The 24,898-nt window shown below is 51.2% G+C and overlaps 1 protein-coding gene and 1 long non-coding RNA gene across 2 annotated transcripts; both read left to right on the top strand.

Moving 5' to 3' along the window:
• On the top strand, positions 1-15,545 carry LOC119130803 (nuclease SbcCD subunit C-like; the record flags this gene model as incomplete). Its single annotated transcript, XM_037264736.1, has 9 exons — positions 1-63; positions 1,010-1,485; positions 1,591-1,965; positions 2,654-2,864; positions 2,910-2,939; positions 3,060-3,104; positions 3,570-3,996; positions 4,141-5,571; positions 14,340-15,545. Coding segments are annotated over 9 exons (3,825 nt in total), but the record flags the coding sequence as incomplete, so codon positions are not given.
• A 7,438-nt stretch (positions 15,546-22,983) lies between these two features.
• LOC119130486 lies at positions 22,984-23,943 on the top strand. The gene is made up of 2 exons (XR_005099445.1): positions 22,984-23,108; positions 23,617-23,943. It is a non-coding gene; the product is annotated as an uncharacterized LOC119130486 (long non-coding RNA).
• The last annotated feature ends 955 nt before the right edge of the window (positions 23,944-24,898 follow it).

Below are 24,898 nucleotides of genomic sequence, written 5' to 3'. Positions count from 1 at the left end.
TCAAGCACCTGGAAGCCAGCCCACAGTCAGCTCGGCAACAAATACCGCTGCCACTGGCACAGTGACCAACAGCGGTGCAACCGTCTCCGCGGCAACAAACAGCGTAGCAACCAACAGCGGGGCAACCAACAGCGCAGCGACCAACAGCGGTGCAACAAACAGTGCAGCAACCGTCTCCTCCGCAACAAACAGCGCAGCGACCAACAGCGGTGCAACAAACAGTGCAGCAACCGTCTCCCGCGGCAACAAACAGCGTAGCAACCAACAGCGGGGCTACCAACAGCGCAGCAACCAACAGCGGTGCAACAAACAGTGCAGCAACTGTCTCCGCTGCAACAAACAGCGTAGCAACCAACAGCGGGGCAACCAACAGCGCAGCGACCAACAGCGGTGCAACAAACAGTGCAGCAACCGTCTCCTCCGCAACAAACAGCGCAGCGACCAACAGCGGTGCAACAAACAGTGCAGCAACCGTCTCCGCGGCAACAAACAGCGTAGCAACCAACAGCGGGGCTACCAACAGCGCAGCAACCAACAGCGGTGCAACAAACAGTGCAGCAACTGTCTCCGCTGCAACAAACAGCGTAGCAACCAACAGCGGGGCAACCAACAGCGCAGCGACCAACAGCGGTGCAACAAACAGTGCAGCAACCGTCTCCTCCGCAACAAACAGCGCAGCGACCAACAGCGGTGCAACAAACAGTGCAGCAACCGTCTCCGCGGCAACAAACAGCGTAGCAACCAACAGCGGGGCTACCAACAGCGCAGCAACCAACAGCGGTGCAACAAACAGTGCAGCAACTGTCTCCGCTGCAACAAACAGCGTAGCAACCAACAGCGGGGCAACCAACAGCGCAGCGACCAACAGTGGTGCAACAAACAGTGCAGCAACCGTCTCCTCCGCAACAAACAGCGCAGCGACCAACAGCGGTGCAACAAACAGTGCAGCAACCGTCTCCGCGGCAACAAACAGCGTAGCAACCAACAGCGGTGCAACCAACAGCGCAGCGACCAACAGCGGTGCAACAAACAGTGCAGCAACTGTCTCCGCGGCAACAAACAGCGTAGCAACCAACAGCGGGGCAACCAACAGCGCAGCGACCAACAGCGGTGCAACAAACAGTGCAGCAACCGTCTCCTCCGCAACAAACAGCGCAGCGACCAACAGCGGTGCAACAAACAGTGCAGCAACCGTCTCCGCGGCAACAAACAGCGTAGCAACCAACAGCGGTGCAACCATCAGCGCAGCGACCAACAGCGGTGCAACAAACAGTGCAGCAACCGTCTCCGCGGCAACAAACAGCGTAGCAACCAACAGCGGGGCAACCAACAGCGCAGCGACCAACAGCGGTGCAACAAACAGTGCAGCAACCGTCTCCTCCGCAACAAACAGCGCAGCGACCAACAGCGGTGCAACAAACAGTGCAGCAACCGTCTCCGCGGCAACAAACAGCGGTGCAACCAACAGCGCAGCGACCAACAGCGGTGCAACAAACAGTGCAGCAACCGTCTCCGCGGCAACAAACAGCGTAGCAACCAATAGCGGGGCAACCAACAGCGCAGCGACCAACAGCGGTGCAACAAACAGTGCAGCAACCGTCTCCTCCGCAACAAACAGCGCAGCGACCAACAGCGGTGCAACAAACAGTGCAGCAACCGTCTCCGCGGCAACAAACAGCGTAGCAACCAACAGCGGGGCAACCAACAGCGCAGCAACCAACAGCGGTGCAACAAACAGTGCAGCAACTGTCTCCGCTGCAACAAACAGCGTAGCAACCAACAGCGGGGCAACCAACAGCGCAGCGACCAACAGCGGTGCAACAAACAGTGCAGCAACCGTCTCCTCCGCAACAAACAGCGCAGCGACCAACAGCGGTGCAACAAACAGTGCAGCAACCGTCTCCGCGGCAACAAACAGCGTAGCAACCAACAGCGGTGCAACCAACAGCGCAGCGACCAACAGCGGTGCAACAAACAGTGCAGCAACCGTCTCCGCGGCAACAAACAGCGTAGCAACCAACAGCGGGGCAACCAACAGCGCAGCGACCAACAGCGGTGCAACAAACAGTGCAGCAACCGTCTCCTCCGCAACAAACAGCGCAGCGACCAACAGCGGTGCAACAAACAGTGCAGCAACCGTCTCCGCGGCAACAAACAGCATAGCAACCAACAGCGGGGCAACCAACAGCGCAGCAACCAACAGCGGTGCAACAAACAGTGCAGCAACTGTCTCCGCTGCAACAAATAGCGTAGCAACCAACAGCGGGGCAACCAACAGCGCAGCGACCAACAGCGGTGCAACAAACAGTGCAGCAACCGTCTCCTCCGCAACAAACAGCGTAGCAACCAGCAGCGGGGCAACAAACAGCGTAGCAAGCAACAGCCCAGGGACCAACAGCGTGGCAACCGTCTCCGCGGCAACCAACAGTGCAGGGACCAACAGCGCAGCAACCGTCTCTGTGGCAACAAACAGTGCAGCAACCGTCTCTGCGGCAACCAACAGCGCAGTGACCAGCAGCGCAGCGACTGTTTCCACTGCAACCAACAGCGCAGCAACCGTCTCCACGGCAACCAACAGTGCGGCAACCATCTCCGCAGCAACCAACAGCGCAGGGACCAATAGCGCAGCAACCGTCTCCACAGCAGCCAACAGTGCAGGGACCAACAGCGCAGCAACCGTGTCTGCGGCAACCAGCAGCGCAGCAACCGTCTCTGTGGCAACAAACAGTGTAGCAACGATCTCCACGGCGACAAACAGCGTAGCAACCAGCAGCGGGGCAACAAACAGCGTAGCAACCAACAGCGCAGCGACCAACAGCGCAGGAACCGTCTCCGCGGCAACCAACAGCGTAGCAACCAACAGCGGGGCTACCAACAGCGCAGCAACCAACAGCGGTGCAACAAACAGTGCAGCAACTGTCTCCGCTGCAACAAACAGCGTAGCAACCAACAGCGGGGCAACCAACAGCGCAGCGACCAACAGCGGTGCAACAAACAGTGCAGCAACCGTCTCCTCCGCAACAAACAGCGCAGCGACCAACAGCGGTGCAACAAACAGTGCAGCAACCGTCTCCGCGGCAACAAACAGCGTAGCAACCAACAGCGGGGCTACCAACAGCGCAGCAACCAACAGCGGTGCAACAAACAGTGCAGCAACTGTCTCCGCTGCAACAAACAGCGTAGCAACCAACAGCGGGGCAACCAACAGCGCAGCGACCAACAGTGGTGCAACAAACAGTGCAGCAACCGTCTCCTCCGCAACAAACAGCGCAGCGACCAACAGCGGTGCAACAAACAGTGCAGCAACCGTCTCCGCGGCAACAAACAGCGTAGCAACCAACAGCGGGGCAACCAACAGCGCAGCGACCAACAGCGGTGCAACAAACAGTGCAGCAACTGTCTCCGCGGCAACAAACAGCGTAGCAACCAACAGCGGGGCAACCAACAGCGCAGCGACCAACAGCGGTGCAACAAACAGTGCAGCAACCGTCTCCTCCGCAACAAACAGCGCAGCGACCAACAGCGGGGCAACCAACAGCGCAGCGACCAACAGTGGTGCAACAAACAGTGCAGCAACCGTCTCCGCGGCAACCAACAGCGCAGGGACCAACAGCGCAGCAACCGTCTCTGCGGCAACCAGCAGCGCAGCAACCGTCTCTGTGGCAACAAACAGCGCAGCAACCGTCTCCACAGCAACCAACAGCGCAGGGACTAGCAGCGCAGCGACTGTCTCCACTGCAACCAACAGCGCAGCAACCGTCTCCATGGCAACCAACAGCGCAGCAACCGTCTTCACGGCAACCAACAGCGCAGGGACCAGCAGCGCAGCGACTGTCTCCACTGCAACCAACAGCGCAGCAACCGTCTCCACGGCAACAAACAGCGCAGGGACCAGCAGCGCAGCGACTGTCTCCACTGCAACCAACAGCCCAGCAACCGTCTCCATGGCAACCAATGTGGTACCCACCGATAGCACAGCCAGTCCCAACACAGTGCCAACCACCGATAGCACAGCCACTCCAGACACAGTGTTAACCACCGATAGCACAGCCACTCCCGACACAGTGTCAACCACCGATAGCACAGCCACTCCAGACACAGTGTTAACCACCGATAGCACAGCCACTCCAGACACAGTGTCAACCACCAATGACCCAGCCACTACCGCAACACCGGAATCCGTTGCACAAGTGGCAATCCGAAGATCAGCAGAGACAGCGGTAGTGGCGTCCACAACTGCTGCATCGACAGCAGCGTTATTGGCCAGTTCAGCTGCGGAAGCAACTGCCGCGGCCTCAGGGGGGTCCTCACTAGCAGAAGCCGCTTCACAAGAGGCTATGTCCGCTGCGGGCGGGGCGGCCAATGCGGCGCAGGAGTTTGTGGAAGGCAATATCAACGCGCGCGAGGCCGCAGCCGCGGCGGCCAATGCCGCCGCCGCATCTGAAAACGCTGCAGCGACAGCAGAGGTAGCTGCGCAGGGAGCAAGCGGGAACTTGTCCACACTGGCACTCCAACTGTCCCAAGCAGCAGGAAATGCAGCAACCATCGCCAGGTCCGCCGCAAACACATCCGCCTTAGCAGCCAACGTGATGGGCCCGGAACTCACAGCAGAGCAGGCAATGCGCATCATACGAGACGCCAGAAACGCCAGCGAACAGGCCGAGTCGGCAGCACAAGAACTCCGAGCTTTACTCAATTCAGAAGACCTACCGCCAGATGTCGAGGCAAGCGTCCGCCAAGCCATCATAGCGGCCGAGAGATCGGCCGCAGTGGCAGAAGAAACGGCGGCTCAGGCGCAAGTTGCGCTCGACACGGCAGACCGAGCTGCGGCGCCCAGTGGAGGAGACACGGAAGCTGAGTTAGCCGGCCAATTAGCGCTCCTCCAAATCCAAACTGCAGCGCAAAGCGCAGGTGCAGCAGCAGAAGCTGTGCAAGTACCGACCGGAGCTGTCCAAGCTTCCAGACAAGCCTCCCTGGCAGCCGCAGCCGCGTCCCTCGCCGCCTCGGCTGCGGCCGTCACCGGGCAAGCCACCGGAGCTGATCTCGATGGTGTCATCAACACCGCCTTGGAAAGCGCGGAGGCGGCAAATCTTGCAGCCCAGTCGGTTGCCAATGGAGACGCAGAGCCGCAGGTGGCCAGAGATGCCGCGGCCAGAGCCGCGGACGCGGCAGAGGCGGTGGCCGAAGCGGCGCGAAATGCCTCGTTGGCGGGAAGAATCGAAGGGGAAGCGGCCCAGGTGTCCCTAGACGCGGCGGCGCTGGCCAGGCAGGCGGCGACGGCGGGACCCGATGAATTTGAGGACACTGCCGCACAGTTTGCAAACACATCGAGAAATGCTGCAGAATTATTTGGAAGTCAGCTGTCATCTATGCTGACTCCTGAAGTATTTACAGCAGTTCAGGAGGCAGAGCAGGTGGCCTTGTTGGCAGAAGCTACAGGGGTCGTAGCAGGAAGTGCGAGCGACGCTGAAGGCGCAAGAGCCCTCACCAGAGCCGCAAACACATTGGCACAAAGAGCTATGGCGATGGTGAGCAATCTGCCGGAAGGAACGGCGCTGAGCTTGGCACAAGATTCACTAGGACTCAGCTTGACGGCCTCAGCCGCAGCGGTAACCGCCACGTGCTCGGCGGCTGCGGCCGCGGTCGGAGCAGAATCGGCAGCCAGAGCCGCCTTGGACGCCGCAGAGGATGCAGCGAGCGCCGCCACCTCACTGAGCAACGGTCAAGGCAGCCTGAGCTCCACAGTGGACGCTGGACTGGCAGCGTCCCTGGAAGCCAATAATGCCGCCCAAGCGGCCATGGCGGCATCGCAAAACGGATTGGCCTTGGACATGGAGCTGGCTGACCTGGCCGCCGAGGCAGCCCAAATAGCATCTAGGGCAACGGAATCGGCACAAAGCGTGGCCTCGGCCCAAGCGACGATGCAAACCATAGCGGACGCCCGCCAAGTGGCCAGACAAGTGGACGACGACTGGAGGAACTTGACGGCGCGGGTGCAGGGCATGGTGATGAATGCTCCGCAGGGAGGCTGCGGGGGCCTGGCAGAGCAGCTGTCCATCCTGACCGTGGCGTCAACGGGGCTGTTGTGCACCAACTCAACCAGCCAGGTGGCAGACTTGGCCGTGACGACGACATCGGCGGAGCAGCGCCTGGGCGCCGACACAGAACGCATGCAAGCTCTGGCGTCCGCGACGACCTCGTTCTCAAATTTGGCCGTGCGGACGGCGGACACGTTGTTGGCCACGTCTCCACAAGTCAATGGCGCTAACGTCCAGATGCTCTCACTTGCCGCCATGTTAGCCGCCACCCTGCTCCCTCTGATCTTGTGAGGACTGTTTTAAATGAAGGACTTGAGTGCAGAAAGCCACTTATTTATGTTTGTGATATAATGTACGGTTGATGTATGCCTCTCAGTCTTTATTCGGTCACGTTGGCTAAAGACAAATGTGCTGTACTGTTGGAACGTCATTGTGAAAGTAGAAAGCGAGGCAACGACGAGTGCACGAGCTGCACCTCGACGTGCGCCGAGTGTTTTGCAATTGCGTGAGATGAAAATGTGACGAAAGAAGCGAGCCCTGAGCACGATGGACTGCTGTGACGTCGGAGCCACACCCAGCGCCTCAGGCGACGACGACGTGCATCACTTGAAACTTGGACGATGGCATTTTTGTGTTGCTGTGATGTTTTGCTGACCCAAGCCAATAAAAAAGACCAGACTGATTACTTGCTTTGTGCCATTTCAATTCAGAAGGTGTTCACTCTAAGCCTCACCTTGTCGGAATCATTTGCTCAAATGTTCTCGAAGGGTCCCTGCCAAGTTCAAAGGTGCCAGCTTCGTGAGAATTGCATTTTGCGATCGAGAAGAAGCCAAACCAAGATTGCAACATGAGAACATGAGACCTTCCTTCCCTTGGGCTCGCGCGGGTGAGAAACGGAGCGGCGAGCGGGTGCAACGGGGCGCGGGCGCCACTCTTTGCTCACGGGCTTCAAGCGAATGGGGGCGAATACCTACACCAACGCCGCCACCAGAAGTCCCTCAACGTCGAGGGTTGCGCCACCGAATGACCGTACCGATCGCAAATGCCGGGGGGAACCGACCCGAGCTTCCCGATGAGGATTTTGTGCTCCATACAAAGGTTTGTTAGCCCGCCACCAAGTTGCTACAATTGTCGCTGCACGTAGCCATTTCTTGTGAAGGTCTGGGAGCTCCCCCGTGTTGAGCTTGAGGGCTGTGCTCATGCCGTCCTGATTGAAAGGGACGTTGTCCTGGAGTTGTTTTGCAAACGTCACCTGCGGACACCAGGGGGCGCACAGCACTTGACAAAGCGAAGAGTGGCGGTGTTCTACACTGAATTACGCCCCGGGCGAGACTACTTAGCAAGTATGGGCACCATGTCTGCAGCTGAAGTGGGCGCTAACTTGCCAATTCCCCTGAAGGGGGCGCTAAATTGCCAATTCCCTACACAGTGATAAACACAGTGCTAAAACTGCTTTGCAGCGCAATTTTATTTGGGGCGGGCGCGACGGCTCGTGCCGTCCCACACGTGACACAAAAAAATGCCGCCCTGGGCAGCCCGCGCATGTTGCCCACGCCAAAAACCGCTACTGCGACCGAGGCGCCATCTAATGGCCATCTAATGGGGCGCAGGCAGCTGAGGTGTGGAAGCTCAAACTCCGTCCACCCTTTGAATCGCAGAGCGGAAAGTCGTCCAGCGTTCAAGGCAAGTCTGCTCCAGGTGCGTGGACAGCTCACAGCGCACGCAGCAGCCAAATTGTGCGTCAGCGTTTGAGGCACCAGGGCAGGGCTTGCTGGACGTTTTCCAGCAGCAGACGCTCAAGGGCGGAGACCGGCAAGTGTATCGGTTTGCTTGATGGCTTCAGGAGAATAGCAGGCTTGCTATTGTAGGCGCCCACAGAAAAGGGACCGCCATTAACATTTGACGGGGTAACCTAACCTGACCCTCATTCAGCTCAGTCCCAGTGGACGGGCTGCGTCACGTCAAGTTGAAGCCATCTTGTGCGCGAGGTGGCTTTTCTGCTACAGCAGTTGATGAGAAGATGCCAAATGCACTGTGGCGTGTCTGAGCCAGCCAGAGAATGAATTGTGCTAGATAGTCTGCTTGCTCCACACCGAGACATGTCAGCATGGCGGCTCTTTTTGCCCATCCCATACCAACCCTAACCACAACCCTAACCCAAGCCTAACCCTAACAGTACCATTAGCCTCTGGCCTTAGGTGCGGTCAGTCGAGTGACCCGTTGTCCGAAACGAAACGATGTCAAAGATGGAACGTGTTGGATAAGTCCTGACGTGTGGGGAGAGCTAATGACACGGAATGTAGTCGACCAATAAGTGCCCCAACTGAGGAACAAGGAAACGGCTATAAATAGAGTATATTATGACACGAGCAATTAGCTACCTAGAAGAACTCAACTCTGTGAACCGGAGTGTCCGCAATCACGCAGTGTTTCTTTCCTCAAGTTCCGCATTGAAGGCCTCGCTTCTGCAACGCAATCTTTTCATATTAAGGGAGTGCAACCACGGCAACTGTCAAATGCCATATTTGTTGTCATCTCGCGAGCGAGCGTCCTGATCAAGTAAGCAATCTCTCTGGATAGGATGAGGTGTGAAGCGGGCCTCAGAACAAGCTCATGCGCTCCTTTCCATTGGGTCTCATAGGAATCAAAGCGTGCAGAGCTGAAAAGGGGCTACAATGAACAAAACTGATGAACGCGGTGCAGGGGCGCACCACCAGGATCCTCCTCAGTGTGCCAGCCAGTTATCTGGACTGCGTGTCTTGAAATCAGCATGGCTTGGGCCAGCCAATGGCCCAACTGCATCCAATTGAAAGGCGAGTAGTAGGCCATCTATGACTGCACCAAAAGTGGCCACGAGCTGTACTCCGCCCTCTCCGTCTAAAAAACAACAAAAAAAACCTATTCAGTCACAACGCCTCCTCCGATGGCACGGAAACGAGCATCCCTGCACAAAAGGTTTTCTCGCCGAGGCACCTTGGCCCAGTGACGTCCGGTGAGGTTCATGACTGGGGAGGCACTGACGTCATCCCCCCCCTCCCCCGGTAAAATTTTTCCAACACCTTACCGTGTCACAAAAAAGGTTGGGGAACGCTGCTCTAGAGTAGCTTATTCATTATTCAATTTGAACTATTATTGAAATCATCAGTCTTTCATATATAAAAACACTCAATAAAGTACATGGAATCAAAAACCTGTTTTCGATCGCGCGTACAACTCCGTTTGAAAAGACATGCTCCGAAGTCCCGTTGTCCGAATCAAACCTTTTAACTCCGGAGTTGCTCTTCCTTTACTGATGACCTCCTGCTTCGACCGAAAATCCATAGTTGAAAATTCTCCATTGTAAAACGAAATGTAAAAACGAAAAAAAAAGAAACGAATGTAAAACGAAATAAATGGACGACTGACTGCTCCTCAGTTGTTCACTGAAAATTTGAAGTGGAGATTACTTATTCTACAGGTGGGCGCATGAAGCATCCCGGGATCACTAGCACCCCCTGCCATAAGGCTGGAGAACCTTTTTTTTGTTGCCTCCGTAAGGTCTCTTTTCAAAGCCGTTTTGTTCATCTAAAGAAGGGGTCACCAACGCGGTGCCCGCGGGCTCTAGGTCGCCCGTGAGGACCGCATGAGTCGCCCGCAGGACTGTTCTAAAATTGGCTCAAAAAGCGGCACTTGTCAGTGAGCTGCATCTATTTATTTTACAGTCAAACCTCGGTTTTCGAACGTCCTGGTTCTCGAACAAATCGGAATTCGAACAAAACATTCGAGAATTTTTGCTTCGGTTGTCGAACAAAATTTGGAGGTTGAACCTCGCGAGATGAGCCGGGAGAACCAGAGAAAACCTGACCGCGAGGCCCGGATGCTGACTGACTCCGTTGTTATTGTATTCTTGTTACTTTGAGGATTGTATTAACCCCTAATCATGCCTCCAAAGAAAGCAAGTGGGAGCAGTAAAGCCATCCGAAAACACAAAGACGCTCTTAAAGCAATGGGGCAGTGAGCGCCCGGCCGCCGCGCTGCGGTTGCGCGATCGGACCAAATTAAGCTCCCTGCGCACTGAGGTCCATTTAAATGTTGGAAAGTACATCAGGACTTTAAAAATATTTTCAAAATTTTAGGGACGGCTCTGTCACAATAATGCGACCAGCGCGGTGCAGTTGCGCGGTCGGCGACGCGCTATTGTTGCGCGTTCGGAGGTGCGCTGCAGTTGCGTGATGGGACAAAATTAAGCTCCCTGCGCACTTAGATCCGCTTAAATTTTGGAAAGTACATCAGGACTTTCAAAATATTTTCTAAATTTCAGCGACGGCTCTGTCACAATAATGCGACCAGCGCGGTGCAGTTGCGCGGTGGGCGACTCGTTACGGTTGCGCGTTTGGCGATGCGCTCGGACAAATATGCGCAAATGAAAAAATGCTTAAAAAAGGCGGTTTTTTTTGTCTTGAAACGGATCAATATTTTTTCCCATTATTTGTAATGGCAAAAATGGATTCGGTATTCGACCGATTCGCTTCTCGAAACGCCTTCTGGAACGGGTTGTGGTCAAAAACCAAGGTTGGACTGTATTTTTGCTGTTCTTGTTAAAATCACACTTACATGTGAACTGGAAATGACAATAATAACACATAGTGAAAGCCAAATTGAGCAAATTGGCTATTTCAGAAGTGTGTGTCAAACTGGTAGCCCTTAGCCTTAATCAGTACCCAGGAAGTAGCTCTTGGTTTAAGAAAGGTTGGTGACCCCTGATCTAAAGAAACACGACGTTACAGACAGATGACAAAAAACACTAGATATTATATACGTCAGCTTAACTACGGAAATTAGTTAATAAAGCCACAGTGTTTGAACACTTCAACAGGGACATAGAGACAGACAGCAGTTCAGTCTAACTGCATAGCCTGTCAGTGTAGGCAGCCGTGCGATTACGCAATCCTCAGAGGAGGCAAGGCAGGAAGTTGGCTCCTCTGAGCGAATCGTCTTCGGTTTTAAAATAACTCTAAAAATTCAGCGATTTTGGTTCAAAATGATACAAAACTACTGAAATTAAAAGGAAAATGACTATATACTAATAAAAATGTTTTTTCCCCTTTTCATGATGGCAGGGGAGGCACTTGCCTCCTCTGACCGCACGTCACTGCCTTGGCCTTCGAGGCCTTTGTACGAGAAGTTGAGCTCCCCTCATTTGCACGGCTGCAGTCGGGTGGAGGAGCTGACTAGCCGAGTGCCCCTGTGGCAAAGCAAAGCGAGCCGTTTGTCGGTAAAGCTGATCTGAGATTGCGTCTCCAGTAGACCTGACTCATTGCGCTTGCCATTGTTCCCGAGCCGGTTGGAGCGAGGAACGAGGGAAGGGTCATGGACGAGCAAAGTCGTCCGACCCGCTTTTGGATAACCACACAGTGTTCTCGGAGCCTCCCGAGGCAAGGCAAATGAAAGCTTCGGACTGGATGTGTGGACCGGCTGTCTGTCCATTTGAGAAGCTCGTGCAGTCCTTGCCAGGCGACAGCAACCTATGCAAATATTTCAACTGAAACTAACTATGACGTCAATCGCTAATTGATGGATTACGAAACAATGCGGCTCGACTGGATACGCGTCTTGATTACGCACGCAGCAGGTACAAACAATTAATTTTCTAAAACGAAGGTGTGGTGGTGAAACAATTGGGGCCTCGCCTCAGTGAGGGTTGGACGCCGGTTAATGTCATGGTCTTAATTATCGCGAGTTGTCTGGGAGGCGACATAAAACGTCGGCGCGAGACAGAGTGAGAAACACATTCATCAGAGCTCTACTCAGGCTGTTGTCAGCGGACCTGACTGAGACGTAAGTACTGAGAGGAGATCCGAGTTTCCGTTGCAATCGCGCAAAAAAGCTTGAAGGACGTTTCTGCAGTGACACGGAAGACGTTGGACATTGAATTTGAAGCCAACCTGTCTGCTGCGGGTCAGCTTTTTTTTTATGCACTTCAAGATTTGAAGATGAGCACAGTGAAAGAACAGATCGTTAAAAAAAGATTGTTATTAAGGCAGCATTAAGTGGATCGAGGCTTCCGTCCTCTCGGGTGCCAGGTATGGGTGGGTGCATTTGCTGTGTGCTGTGACCGCGGACTTTGTAACAAAGGGCGTGAGCGGGTCGTCGGCTTGCGCTCCGGCTCCCTTCGGGGGCTTTGTTTGCACTGTCTACCTCAGTCTTTTCCTTTGCGGCAAGGACGTTGACGCGGCCGAAGCCAAGACCTCTCTGGGATCAGTCCCTATGTAGAAAGTCAAAGCCAGACAAGGTCGGTTTTCAGCTCCATGTCCGGAAATGCCACACCCGTCGAGATTGGCACGCTTGCCAGGTGTTACGCAAGTTAGCTACAATGAAGGGCGACATCAGGTCGAAGGGCTCTCTGAGCCTCTTGTGCCAATTTGCCACTGTTGTGCCAATTTGCAATCTTTTGGTAAAAAAGCAAAGTCGACTGAAGTTCACCTTGTACTCAGTTCCCCTTTTTATCATTTGTACAGCAATCAACAATCTCCTTTGCTTGGTCACTTCAGAGACTGGAAAAACACGAGGATGAACATCAAAACTTTTGTTGGAGTCATTTTGTTATTTGGTAAGTAATCTGACCAGACGATTGTAATAAAGAGCTTTGTGTCATCATGTAAGATATCTGACAAAACATGACAACCAAAACAGGAACAATTTCTGAGGGACTTCAGCGACATGGCGGTAGTGGGAGAGTGCTCCTTCAGGCCACCCCTGACGATAGCGGCCCCATTGCAACCACCGCGACCACAGGGTCACCCACCGTCAACACAGGGTCAACCATCGTCGACCCAGAGGTCACCGATGACGCAGCCACTCCCACTACCATCGCAGTGACAACCAACGATGGCACAACCAGTCCCCAAATAGTGAATGAAACCGTTGCACAAGTGGCAATTCGAAGATCAGCAGAGACAGCGGTAGCGGCGTCCACAACTGCTGCATCGACAGCAGCGTTATTGGCCAGCTCCGCTGCGGCGGCAACCGCCGCGGCCTCAGGGGGGTCCATGCTAGCAGAAGCCGCTGCAGAAGAGGCTTCGTCCGCTGCGGCCGGGGCGGCCGATGCGGCGCTGGAGTTTGCGCAAGGCAGTATCAATGCGAGCGAGGCCGCAGCCGCGGCGGCCGATGCTGCCGCTGCGGCTGAAAACGCTGCAGTGACTTCACAGGGGGCTGCGGAGGGAGCGAGTGGGAACTTGTCCATGCTGGCACTGCAACTGTCCCAAGCAGCAGGAAATGCAGCAACCATCGCCAGGTCAGCCGCAAACATATCCGCCTTAGCGGCCAACGTGATGGACTCGGAACTTACAGCAGAGCAGGCAATGGACATCATACGAAACGCCACAACCGCCAACGAACAGGCCGCGTCGGCAGCACAAGAACTCCGAGCTTTACTTAATTCAGACCTACCGCCAGATGTCGAGGCAAGCGTCCGCCAAGCCATCATAGCGGCCGAGAGTTCGGCCGCGTTGGCAGAAGAAACGGCAGCTCAGGCGCGAGCTGCGCTCGACACGGCAGACCAAGCTGCAGCGCCCAATGCAACAGACACGGAAGCTGAGTTAGCCGGCCAATTAGCGCTCCTCCAAATCCAAACTGCAGCACAAAGCGCAGGCGCAGCAGCAGAAGCTGCGGGAGAGCCACCCGGAGCTGTACAAGCTTCAAGACAAGCCTCCCTGGCGGCCGCGGCAGCGTCCCTCGCCGCCTCGGCAGCGGCCGTCACCGGGCAATCCACCGGAGCTGATCTTGACGGTGTCATCAACACCGCTTTGGAAAGGGCGGAGGAGGCAAATCTTGCAGCCCAGTCGGTTGCCAATGGAGACGCAGAGCCGCAGGTGGCCAGAGATGCCGCGGCCAGAGCCGCGGACGCGGCAGAGGCGGTGGCCGAAGCGGCGGCCGAAGCGGCGCAAAATCCCTCGTTGATGGGAAGCATTGATGGCGAAGCGGCACAGGTGTCGCTGGAGGCGGCGGCGCTGGCCAGGCAGGCGGCGACGGTGGAACCCGATGAATTTGACGACACTGCCGCACAGTTTGCAACGGTTGCAAGGAATGCTAGAGAACTATTTTCAAATCGGTTGTCATCCATGCTGCCGCCTGAAACGTTGACGGCCATTCAGGGTGCAGAAGAGGTGGCGGCGCTGGCGGAAGTTGCAGGAGTCGCAGCCGAAGCAGCAGACAATTTATCAGGCGCACAAAGTTTAGCGGCGGTCACAAATGCAACAACACGATCAGCGATGGAGATGGTGCGCGACCTACCGGAAGGAACGGTGCTGAGCTTGGCACAAGATTCACTAGGAGTCAGCTTGACGGCCTCAGCCGCAGCGGTAACCGCCACGTGCTCGGCGGCTGCGGCCGCGGTCGGAGCAGAATCGGCAGCCAGAGCCGCCTTGGACGCCGCAGAGGATGCAGCGAGCGCCGCCACCTCACTGAGCAACGGTCAAGGCAGCCTGAGCTCCACAGTGGACGCTGGACTGGCAGCGTCCCTGGAAGCCAATAACGCCGCCCAAGCGGCCATGGCGGCATCGCAAAACGGATTGGCCTTGGACATGGAGCTGGCCGGCCTGGCCGTCGAGGCGGCCCGAATAGCGTCTACGGCGACTGAGTCGGCGCAAAGCGTGGCCTCGGCCGATGCGACGACGCAAACCATAGCGAACGCCCGCCAAGTGGCCAGACAAGTAGACGACGACTGGAGGAACTTGACGGCGCGGGTGCAGGGCATGCTGACGAATAATCCACAGGGAGGCCTCGGGGGGCTTTTGAATCAGCTGGCCTTGCTGAACGTAGCGTCCACAACGCAGGCGACCACCGAGGCCACCAGGCAAGTGGCAGACTTAGCCGTGACGACAACCACCACGACGGGCCCGCTCCTCAACGCCGAGACGGCCACCATGCAATCTCTGGCGAGAGTGGCAGCCTCCACTGCCAACTTGGCCGTGAGAGGAGCAGACATCTCGCTGGGCAACTTTGTACAAACCAGTGGCGCCCGGCGCCCCTCACTCAGTGCCGCCACCGCCGCCGCCGCCACCGCCGCCCTGCTCGTGTTCATGCTCTAAAATCTGTTTTCAATTTTGTAAATGTGTACATTGAGGGAAGAAATGTATCTGCTTGTCCTCGTGTTACGATTTGTATTTCAAATGTGCTCGTCATATATTCACTCGCATTGGCCAAAGTGAACCGCATTTGTCTGCCGGGACGCCATCATGAACGTCAGCGACCATGACTGCATGAGTTGTGCTTCCGCTACTTTTGGGACGCACTTGAAAGAACATGTCGGAGTTGCGCGTCAGACCCGATGAAGACAAGTGACGAGTTGGACTCGCCTCACACATCATCGTGAAGCCAAGCGCGGAGAGGAAATGATTGTGCGTGGCTTCCAATAGGTGGAACGAGGGTGACGTGGCGCAGACGAACTGATCCGTCCGTTCATCCGTCTTCATTGATGGAACGCTGTTCCCTTCTTGGCTGGACACAATAAAAGAGAAATGAATTCAATGCCTCCTCTTTGCTTCTCTGCAGTGCAAAACCCTAAAGAGCTGCCATGGGTCCGTTAACACCGTAAAAAGCCCACACGTTTCACACAAAGCACGTCGGACTGTTAACGCAAGCCAACACGATCGTCGGGGGACGTCGACTGCAGATGTCCTCACGTCATCACTGACCCGATACACCGTGTCGCAGCCCATATTTGCGTGAACTCGTAAAATAATACATACATACAGTAATCTCTCGTTTATCACGGATAATTGGTTCCAAGACCACGCGCGATATGTGAAAATCCGCCAAGTAGTCACCCTTTTTTTTAACATACATTGTTTGTGTATCACACATACAACATATATAAGTGTATATTAAAACATATGAGGGCATATGTTATCATTAGAACATTAAATAATAGTTTCAAACATGCAAATACTATATTAATACGTAGTATAAATGACATACAGAAGATAAATATAAATAATATGAATATAAATACAGTGGAGCCTCGGTTTTCGAACACAATCCGTTCCAGAAGGCTGTTCGAGAAGTGAATTGTTCGAATTCCGAATCATATTTTCCTATTACAAATATATATATATATTTTTAAGCATTTTTTCATTTGCGCATTTTTGTCCAATCGCGGAACTGCAGTGCACCGCCGAACGCGCAACCGTAGCGCGTCGCCGACCGCGTAACTGCCCCGCGCTGGTCGCATTATTGTGACAGAGCCGTCCAGTGCCGGCTCTACGCAGGGGCAAGAGGGGGCAACGCCCCCTCAAACAAATGTCCTGCCCCCTCGAATCAAACTTTTAGAAGTGAAAAATCCGCTGATAGAAACACACGTAGGTTAATCAGCCCCCTCTCTTCTCTCATGTCGGTGCAGTGTGTGTCCTCACACAGCCTGCTGTCAGGACTCCGCGCCCCTCCGTAAACATCCAATCACTGTGAGTATACAAATGAGGCAAGACGCTGCCAGAGAGTGTCAAGTTACAGTCAGCGCGGTAGGAGTTGGAAGAAGCAGTAAAAACTCCACCAAACTCGTCGTAATGACCCGTGATATAACTAGTGATTAACGACAACTCAAATAATAGTTAATATAACATTCATATTATATGTTCCCCCCCCTGAGAGATTGCCACCTTATTGTGGTCAGGGGGTTTGCGTGCCTCAGTGACCCTAAGAGCAATACCAGCAGAAGCTTTAATCTTCAGGTGGGACACCCAAGCTGGACAGGTCTTAGTGTAGTGGCCTGACAGAGTGCAATCCACTTCTCCAGGTTGAGATCTGGACACACAGCTAACAACTGCCGTGAAGAAAACACTAACAGTGTTAAAAATGTGTAAAAAAAAAAAAAAAAAAAAAAAAAAGAATGTGCATTCCTAGAACCGGCCCTGGAGCCGTCGCTGAAATTTAGAAGATATTTTTAAAGTCCTGATGTACTTTCCAAAATTTAAGTGGACATCAGTGCGCAGGGAGCTTAATTTTGTCCGATCGCGCAACTGCAGCGCACCGCCGAACGCGCAACCGTTGCGCACCGCCGAACGCGCAACCGTTGCGCACCGCCGAACGCGCAACCGTTGCGCACCGCCGACCGCGCAACTGCACCGCGCAGGTCGCATTATTGTGACAGAGCGTCGCTAAAATTTAGAAAATATTTTTAAAGTCCTAATGTACTTTCCAAAATTTAAGTGGACCTCAGTGCGCAGGGAGCTTAATTTGGTCCAATCGCGCAACCGCATGCGCAACCGGGCGCTCACTGTCGCATTGCTTTAGGAGCGTCTTTGTGTTTTCGGATGGCTTTACTGCTCCCACTTGCTTCCTTTGGAGGCATGATTAGAGTTGATGCAATCCTCAGAGTAACGAGAACGTAATAACGAACGGAGTCAGTTGGCATGCGGGTCCTCTCGGCTCTTGCGAGGTTCGACAACCGAATTTCGCCCGACATCCGAAGCAAACAAATCTCGAATTTTTTGTTCGAATACTGATTTGTTCGAGAACCGGGACGTTCGAAAACCGAAGCTCCACTGTATGATACGTGTGTGTGTGTGTGTGTGTGTGTGTGTGTGTGAGAGACATATGTATATGTAGCCATACTGTAAATGTTTTTAGAACTCTTATTATTACAACAATTTTATAACAATTTTAACAATATAAGATTTTTTTTATACAAGGTACAAGCGTACATACTGTAAATATGTTTTAGAACCCTTTTATTATTATAAAAACTTTTTTTTATAAAAAAGGACAAGTGTACATACTGCAATTGTGTGGACACTCCCTGCCTTCTGCTGGCGTGTGGGCAACTTTCATGCCATAATTCCTCAATTTAGAAGGTTTATTTCGAATTTGCAAATAGTTTTTTTGGGGGGGGGCAAAAAAAAATCCGCGATGTACTGAAGCCGCGATAATCGAACCGCCATGTAGCGAGGGGTTACTGTATTAGTTCATGAATAGTTTCAGCACCCTAGCCTACTGTATCAGATCCCAAGATGGGAATGCAGCAGAACTGCTATAGTGACAACATAGAGTATGAAGAATAAACGATACATTCAAAATACCAATATAAAATGTAATACGTGATGGCATGGGGCAAGAAAGATCATAGCCCACATAGCTCACAACACAACACGCCGCGCACTGCTCCCGGAAAGAGGAAGCAAGCAACAATGAACTGGATTTCAAAATAAAGTCGCGTCTAATGTCCGAGGTCAAAAACGGGCGATATAGATCGATGTTTACGTTTAGCTTCGATGCCAACAAATCGTAGAGCATTATATCGATTAATCGATGTATATCGATGAATCGTTACACCCCTAGCAAACAACTAACTGTTTAACCCTTGTGTGTTTTCCAACCATTAAATGTATTTTCAATAGAAATAAACAAACATTAAATATTATTGATTTCTCTACTAGATTGTAAATATATTCGTTTGCAATCAAGTTAAATAAATAAATAAATAAGTTGGCGCAATGTCTGGTGGAAAATGGGCGTGATCACTTCTGTTTGGTTGGACTGTTTCTGGAACAGCTCTACCCAGTGCTTCTGCAGCGAGCAGCCTCTCCCAATATGGAGAGAAATCCATCCATCCATTTTCTGAACCGCTTAGTCCGCACGGGGGTCGCGGGTGCGCTTGAGCCTATCCCAGCCGTCATCGGGCAGTAGGCGGGGGACACCCTGAACCGGTTGCCAGCCAATCGCAGGGCACACAGAGACAAACAACCATTTGCACTCGCACTCACACCTAGGGACAAGTTGGAGTCTTCAATCGGCCTACCAAGCATGTTTTTGGGATGCGGGAGGAAACCGGAGTGTCCGGAGAAAACCCACGCGGGCCCGGGGAGTACATGCAAACTCCACACAGGGAGGGCCGGAGGTGGAATCGAACTCGCACCCTCCTAACTATGAGGCGGGCGTGCTACCCAGCGCGCCACCGAGCCGCCTAATATGGAGAGAAATTTGCTTCTAAATTATTCACAAATTTTCCCATGCTTTTTCAAAGTCAAAGTCTGCTTTATTGTCAATTTCTTCACATGCCAAGACACAAAGAAATCGAAATTACGTTCCCACTATCCCACGGTGACAAGACATAGTACACAATATACATACAAGTAAACAACACAAAAAAATAAAACCAATAATAAATAAACAAATAACACAATAAATAAGAGGAGCAAAAATGGAGCAAGTGTGCATACAGCAGACAGTCAGAATATAGCGCAAAAGTACAGGACGCTACGCAGAAGGGGGGAGAGAGTTCAGGATCCGAACAGCCTGGAGAATGAAGCTGTTGGTGAGTGTAGCTCCCTCTTGTCAATCAGGCGTACAAGCAGTTCTTCAAAACGGGCATTTATTCAACTCCTTCTCCACACACATGCCGTGATAACTCATTGCCGCATTTGCTCGAGGGAGAAAACGAAGAAAAAACGTAAATCTAGACAATACAGGTCTTCAAACCTCTGGTTTCACCAATAAACAAAAATGCTATCACAAAAGAAACAAAATAAGCATTCCTTGCATTCTTCATCACTTGCTTATGCCAACGGAAAACGTTGCCACCCCGTGGCTCAAAATCAGACACTCTCGCCCTTGTGTAACTCTCAAAAAGGAACCGCTAACACAAAACTAAAATTGGTTCCCACTTGGAAACAGAGCCTGGCTCAAAACGTTCCATATCAGTGCATTTTCTTATGGCAGCTACAGTGAGTCTGGTGGTGCGGGAGCGCAGGCTCCTGTACCTCTTCCCAGAGGGCAGAAGATCGAACAAAGAGTGAGCGGGGTGACTCACATCACTCACAATCGTGGTCGCCTTGCGGGCGAGATGGGAGGTGTAAATGTCCTTCAAGGAGGGGAGTGAAGCACCAATAACCTTACCAGCCGTGTTCACTATGCGCTGCAGGGCCTTCATGTTGTATCCAGTGCAGCTACCACCCCAAACAGTGATACAACTGGAGAGGACGCTCTCAATGGTGCCACGGTAAAATGTAGTCATGACGGCCGGAGGAGCACTTGCTCGCCTGAGTTTCCGCAGGAAGTACAGGCGGCGCTGGGCCTTCTTCGCCAGTGATGCGGTGTTGGTGGACCAGGAGAGATCCTGGTGTGTGGATTTCTTTGGTGTGTGTGTGTGCGCGTGTGTGTGTGTGCGCGCGTTCGTGCGTGTGTGTGTGAGAGAGTATTTATCATTGGTAAATATTTATTTCTGCGTGTGGTTTGTGGAATATGATCAGTGTAGGGTGAGCGCAACGTTTACACGTCTCTGTCAAACATACAACGCAAGTTTAAAAAAATCAATTGTGCAACTGTTTTCGACATAAACATCCCGCCGTTTTCAAGCGGCATACGCGCACACGCACGAACGCGCAATCTCAGTTCATCTCGCGGTGAAAGACAATCCTTCTTCCATCCACGGGGAGGCAGTGTGGCTCTCTCAATCTAACGGGCGAGCTGTCACCCTTTTCGTTGAAAAATTGGCAACCGGCCACAGAAAACACTATTATTAGTTTCTTAGACATAAGTCGGGATACAAGTTCAGACTGCATTGGGTGCTGGAATTATTTGACCTCTCTTGTGTGCCCAATCTTGGGTGTGGATACCAATTGATACCCAGGAATCAATAATTTATCTATCTATCTATCTATCTATCTATCTATCTATCTATCTATCTATCTATCTATCTATCTATCTATCTATCTATCTATCTATCTATCTATCTATCTATCTATCTATCTATCTATCTATCTATCTATCTATCTATCTAAAACCAATTACATGATTTTTAATTTAAGTCATTAGTGGGGAAGACATGAAAAGAGTCCATGCCACAAAATTCCTGTGGGTCTTCATACATAGATGACGCACTCAACTTTAAATGTCACATTGATCACCTTGTATCTAAATTATCAAAGTATGTTGGTTTATTTTACAAAATTCCTCCCTCAGTCAGTACTTCTTATTTTATTTAAAAAAAATGTTGTACCTCATCTTAACTATTGCAATGTCATATGGGGCAACACCTTCTCCAGTCACCTTAAAAGACTTCAATCTCTACAAAAGTAAGTCATTAGGGCTTTGTCTTGGTCTGAGTTTAATTCTCCATCCCTCCCTCTCTTCCGCCATTTTGAGTTACTAATACTACCTGAGCTGAATGAATCTCACAATGCATGTGTCATGTTTCAAGTTGTGAACAAGAGAAACCACATACTATTAAAGATTAAAGTCCCAATGATCGTCACACACACACCTGGGTGTGGTGAAATTTGTCCTCTGCATTGAACCCATCCCCGTGTGATTTTAATCCATCCCCTGGGGGAGAGGGGAGCAGTGAGCAGCAGCGGTGCCGCGCTCGGGAATCATTTGGTGATCTAACCCCCCAATTCTACCCCTTAATGCTGAGTGCCAAGCAATGGGTCCCATTTTTATAGTCTTTGGTATGACCCGGCCGGGGTTTGAACCCACAACCTTCCAGTCTCAGGGCGGACACTCTACCACTAGGCCACTGAGCTGGCCTATGCAGTTTCACCCCCATCACTATACCCCAGCATTCCCATCAGACGTGATTACGTGAGTTAAAACACACATCATAGGGAAATACCGCAGATGTAGGGGACCTCAAATTTGGAACAAAATGGACAAAGCCTTAAAGCTCATGCTCTCTATCTCCAATTTAAAAAAACATCTTTTTAGCCATCTTTTACAAACCTATAATTAAATCCACATTTCCATAGTTAGCTGAGTTGAGTGTGTATGTGTGTATAACGAGTGTCTGTCGTCCGTCCGTCTGGGCCCCGTTATATAAGCTTATACTTAGCTTCACTCGGGGACCCTTTTCCTCATGCTATGAAAATGTTATGTTATATGTACTGTATATGAAAGAAAGATTAATGAAGGTGTGAAGAAATAAAGTTTCATATCTATCTATCTATCTATCTATCTATCTATCTATCTATCTATCTATCTATCTATCTATCTATCTATCTATCGATCGATCGATCGATCGATCGATCGATCTATCTATCGATCGATCGATCGATCGATCGATCGATCGATCGATCGATCGATCGATCTATCTATCTATCTATCTATCTATCTATCTATCTATCTATCTATCTATCTATCTATCTATCTATCTATCTATCTATCTATCTATCTATCTATTGAAGTGGGTGAAACAGCAACGTGTACATATTTTATTAAGTTAGACAAACTCATACTTTTTCATGTTCATATGTGTGCAAATCGTATTATCTTATATAAACATAACTGCTCAATCAGAACACGGATACAGCACCCAGAACCTCTCAATACACATAGGTACCAAATGATCAGGCCTTTTCCGGACAGTATAAAACCTTCTAACCTGGAGATGGGGGCTGTTGTTTCATCTGCTGCCGTGCCTCGTGTACTGGCTGCCATTAAACAACCCAAGATCTTGCCAATAAAGGACCAATTGTTACTCCACATCTTTGTTTTCCTTGCTCAATAACGGACATCTCAAACAACATACAACACTATCTATGTATTGTAATTTCTTCTTGGAATTCTTTTGTCGTTTGGTATATAAAAAAGTGGTAAAAGAAAGACTGTGTAAGCACTTGCCCACTATATTTGGATGTTTCACTGGTAGCTGCCGATCATGGTGTACACATTGACTGGCGAACGCAGAAACATAGGCCGCCGAGCTACTCGCACCTTACAAGCTAACTCGCGAGGCAAAACTTTTAAATATGACCGCCCCATTAATAAACGTTGGGAACATGTGCTTTTTCGTGGCGATGGATTGTTGTCGGGCCACAGCCACCCCTCGTTGCCACACTCAATCATGGGGAGGTTTTCTGAAATGTGGCTTGGCAAGCTCAATTCTTTGATTAGTCATGTCGTCGAGCATTTGTTAATTGCCGAATGAAACACCTCAAAGTCCTGCTATTTGTCAGCCGCACCCTTATTAAAGACTGAAAATAGGTTTTGACGTGGGCCGCAATTAAAAATGATTAAAAAGAATTAGTGGCAAAACAAAACCAGGTAGACTCCAAGCTCGCAACACAGCGAGTGGAGCTTAGACGCGCAACGGCCAAAGTGGTGAGTACTTTCATCTTTTTTTAACCTTTTTTCAATGTGCATTGCCAGGTGCTCACAATTTCTATCATTAGAAGGAGAGTGTATTTCTTTTCAAATATTTTTTATATGATTTTGCTTGAAGACTTTATGCAAGCCCTTTGTCAAAAAGAACTCATTCCACATTTAAAAGCGGCACACAATTATTACAAAATGCACAAGTGTACCCAATTCACAGCGACTCACTTTTGGCCTTTGATAGTGCTCCGATTCTCTATCAAAGGCCAAAAGTCAAAAAAGAAAAAGAAAAGGGCCAACTTTGTATCGAGTCGAGCTCCGGAGACTATTTGTAGCACCGGGGCTGTTTTGTTCACAATTGGTCCAACTAAGCCATTAAAAAAGAAAAAATCACAAAAGAAACAAATTGTTATAAATTGTTATGATGAATGATTTTGCTTGCCCCTGTGCAAGGCTTCATGAGTTTTTGTGCACGTTTAGACCCTGAAACTTGTGTTTTTGTTTTCTTGGGAAGCTCTGCTTTGCCATGAGAACAGCGTTTTGCAAAAACTCACCAACTTCGTGATTTAGGAGCACATAGGCTCCCCCGAGCAAATACGAAGTAGATCCGATGGACGCATCCATCCATCTTCTTCCGCTTATCAGGGGTCGGATCGTGGGGGCAGCGGCTTAAGGAGGGACTCCCAGACATACCCTCTCCCCAGCCACTTTGTCCAGCTCATCCCGGGGTATCCCAAGGCGTTCCCTGGCAGGGCCGGACTGGGAGATTTTTTCAGGCCATGAGTCAGTTATGTAACCAGGCCACCCTGGCCTTGCCCACACGTGCATGTTCACACCCACACTTAAATGCATGGGCACAAGCAAAACGCATTTGTGCGCACACACATGCGCACACACAATTGTATGTTTTTGGCTGATTCAAAACAAATATGCACTCCAATATAAGCATAATAGTGACAACAACACTCACCCTGGATATTTTTAGTCCTGGACAGTTCCAAGACTCAGCTGTGGAGGGGTTCACCCACCAAATATTTGGAAGCAAAATATGCTTTCTTTGGGTTTTGTTGTAAGTGGTACCGGAAAAACAAATCAAAATCTCTGGAATGAGGGCGATAATAATCAAAAGGTCTCTCTGAGTCTGACTGTTGGCCTTTCCCTTGAACTGCTCCCTGGACTTGTCTTGCCAGTATCTGCTGGGAGTATCAGAAGATTCAAGAGTTTTTATTCGCCATGTTTGAGCGTGCCAAACAAGGAATTTGACTTCGGTAAAACACACCCTCTGTTCAACATTTAGGTGACTAACAACACTCAGGACATGTGAATAATGGCAAAAACAGTGTAGACAAATTCAAAAAGGTGTGAAGAGCAGGATGTTATTGCACAGTAATGCCTCTGAGACTCTATGAGTGGTGTGAGTTCATCAGAGCAACAGCCTGGGGGAAGAAGCTGTCTCTGTGTCTGCTGGTTTTGGCGTACCGAGCTCTATAACGCCGTCCGGAGGGGAGTAGTTCAAACAGACTGCAACCTGGGTGAGAAGGGTCTGTAGAGATGTTCCTTGCACGTTTCCTGGTCCTGGACAGGTACAAGTCTTGGATAGATGGGAGGTTGATTCCAATGAACAACCAGCATAATAATGATATTATCGACAATAACACGTTTAATCAATATCAAAATAATTATATGGTCAAATATAGTATAGTAATAAAGTATGCCCACAACTGCTCGACGCCTCTCACTGTGGGCAACTCCAGAGTGGAAGAGAGTCCAGCCCCTCTCAAGAGGGCTTGTACCAG

This window comes from Syngnathus acus, chromosome 11, assembly GCF_901709675.1.
Source record: "Syngnathus acus chromosome 11, fSynAcu1.2, whole genome shotgun sequence".
Taxonomy (NCBI): domain Eukaryota; kingdom Metazoa; phylum Chordata; class Actinopteri; order Syngnathiformes; family Syngnathidae; genus Syngnathus; species Syngnathus acus.
Note: the sequence above shows the minus strand (reverse complement) of the source record. Positions and strands in the feature narration are given on the sequence as shown.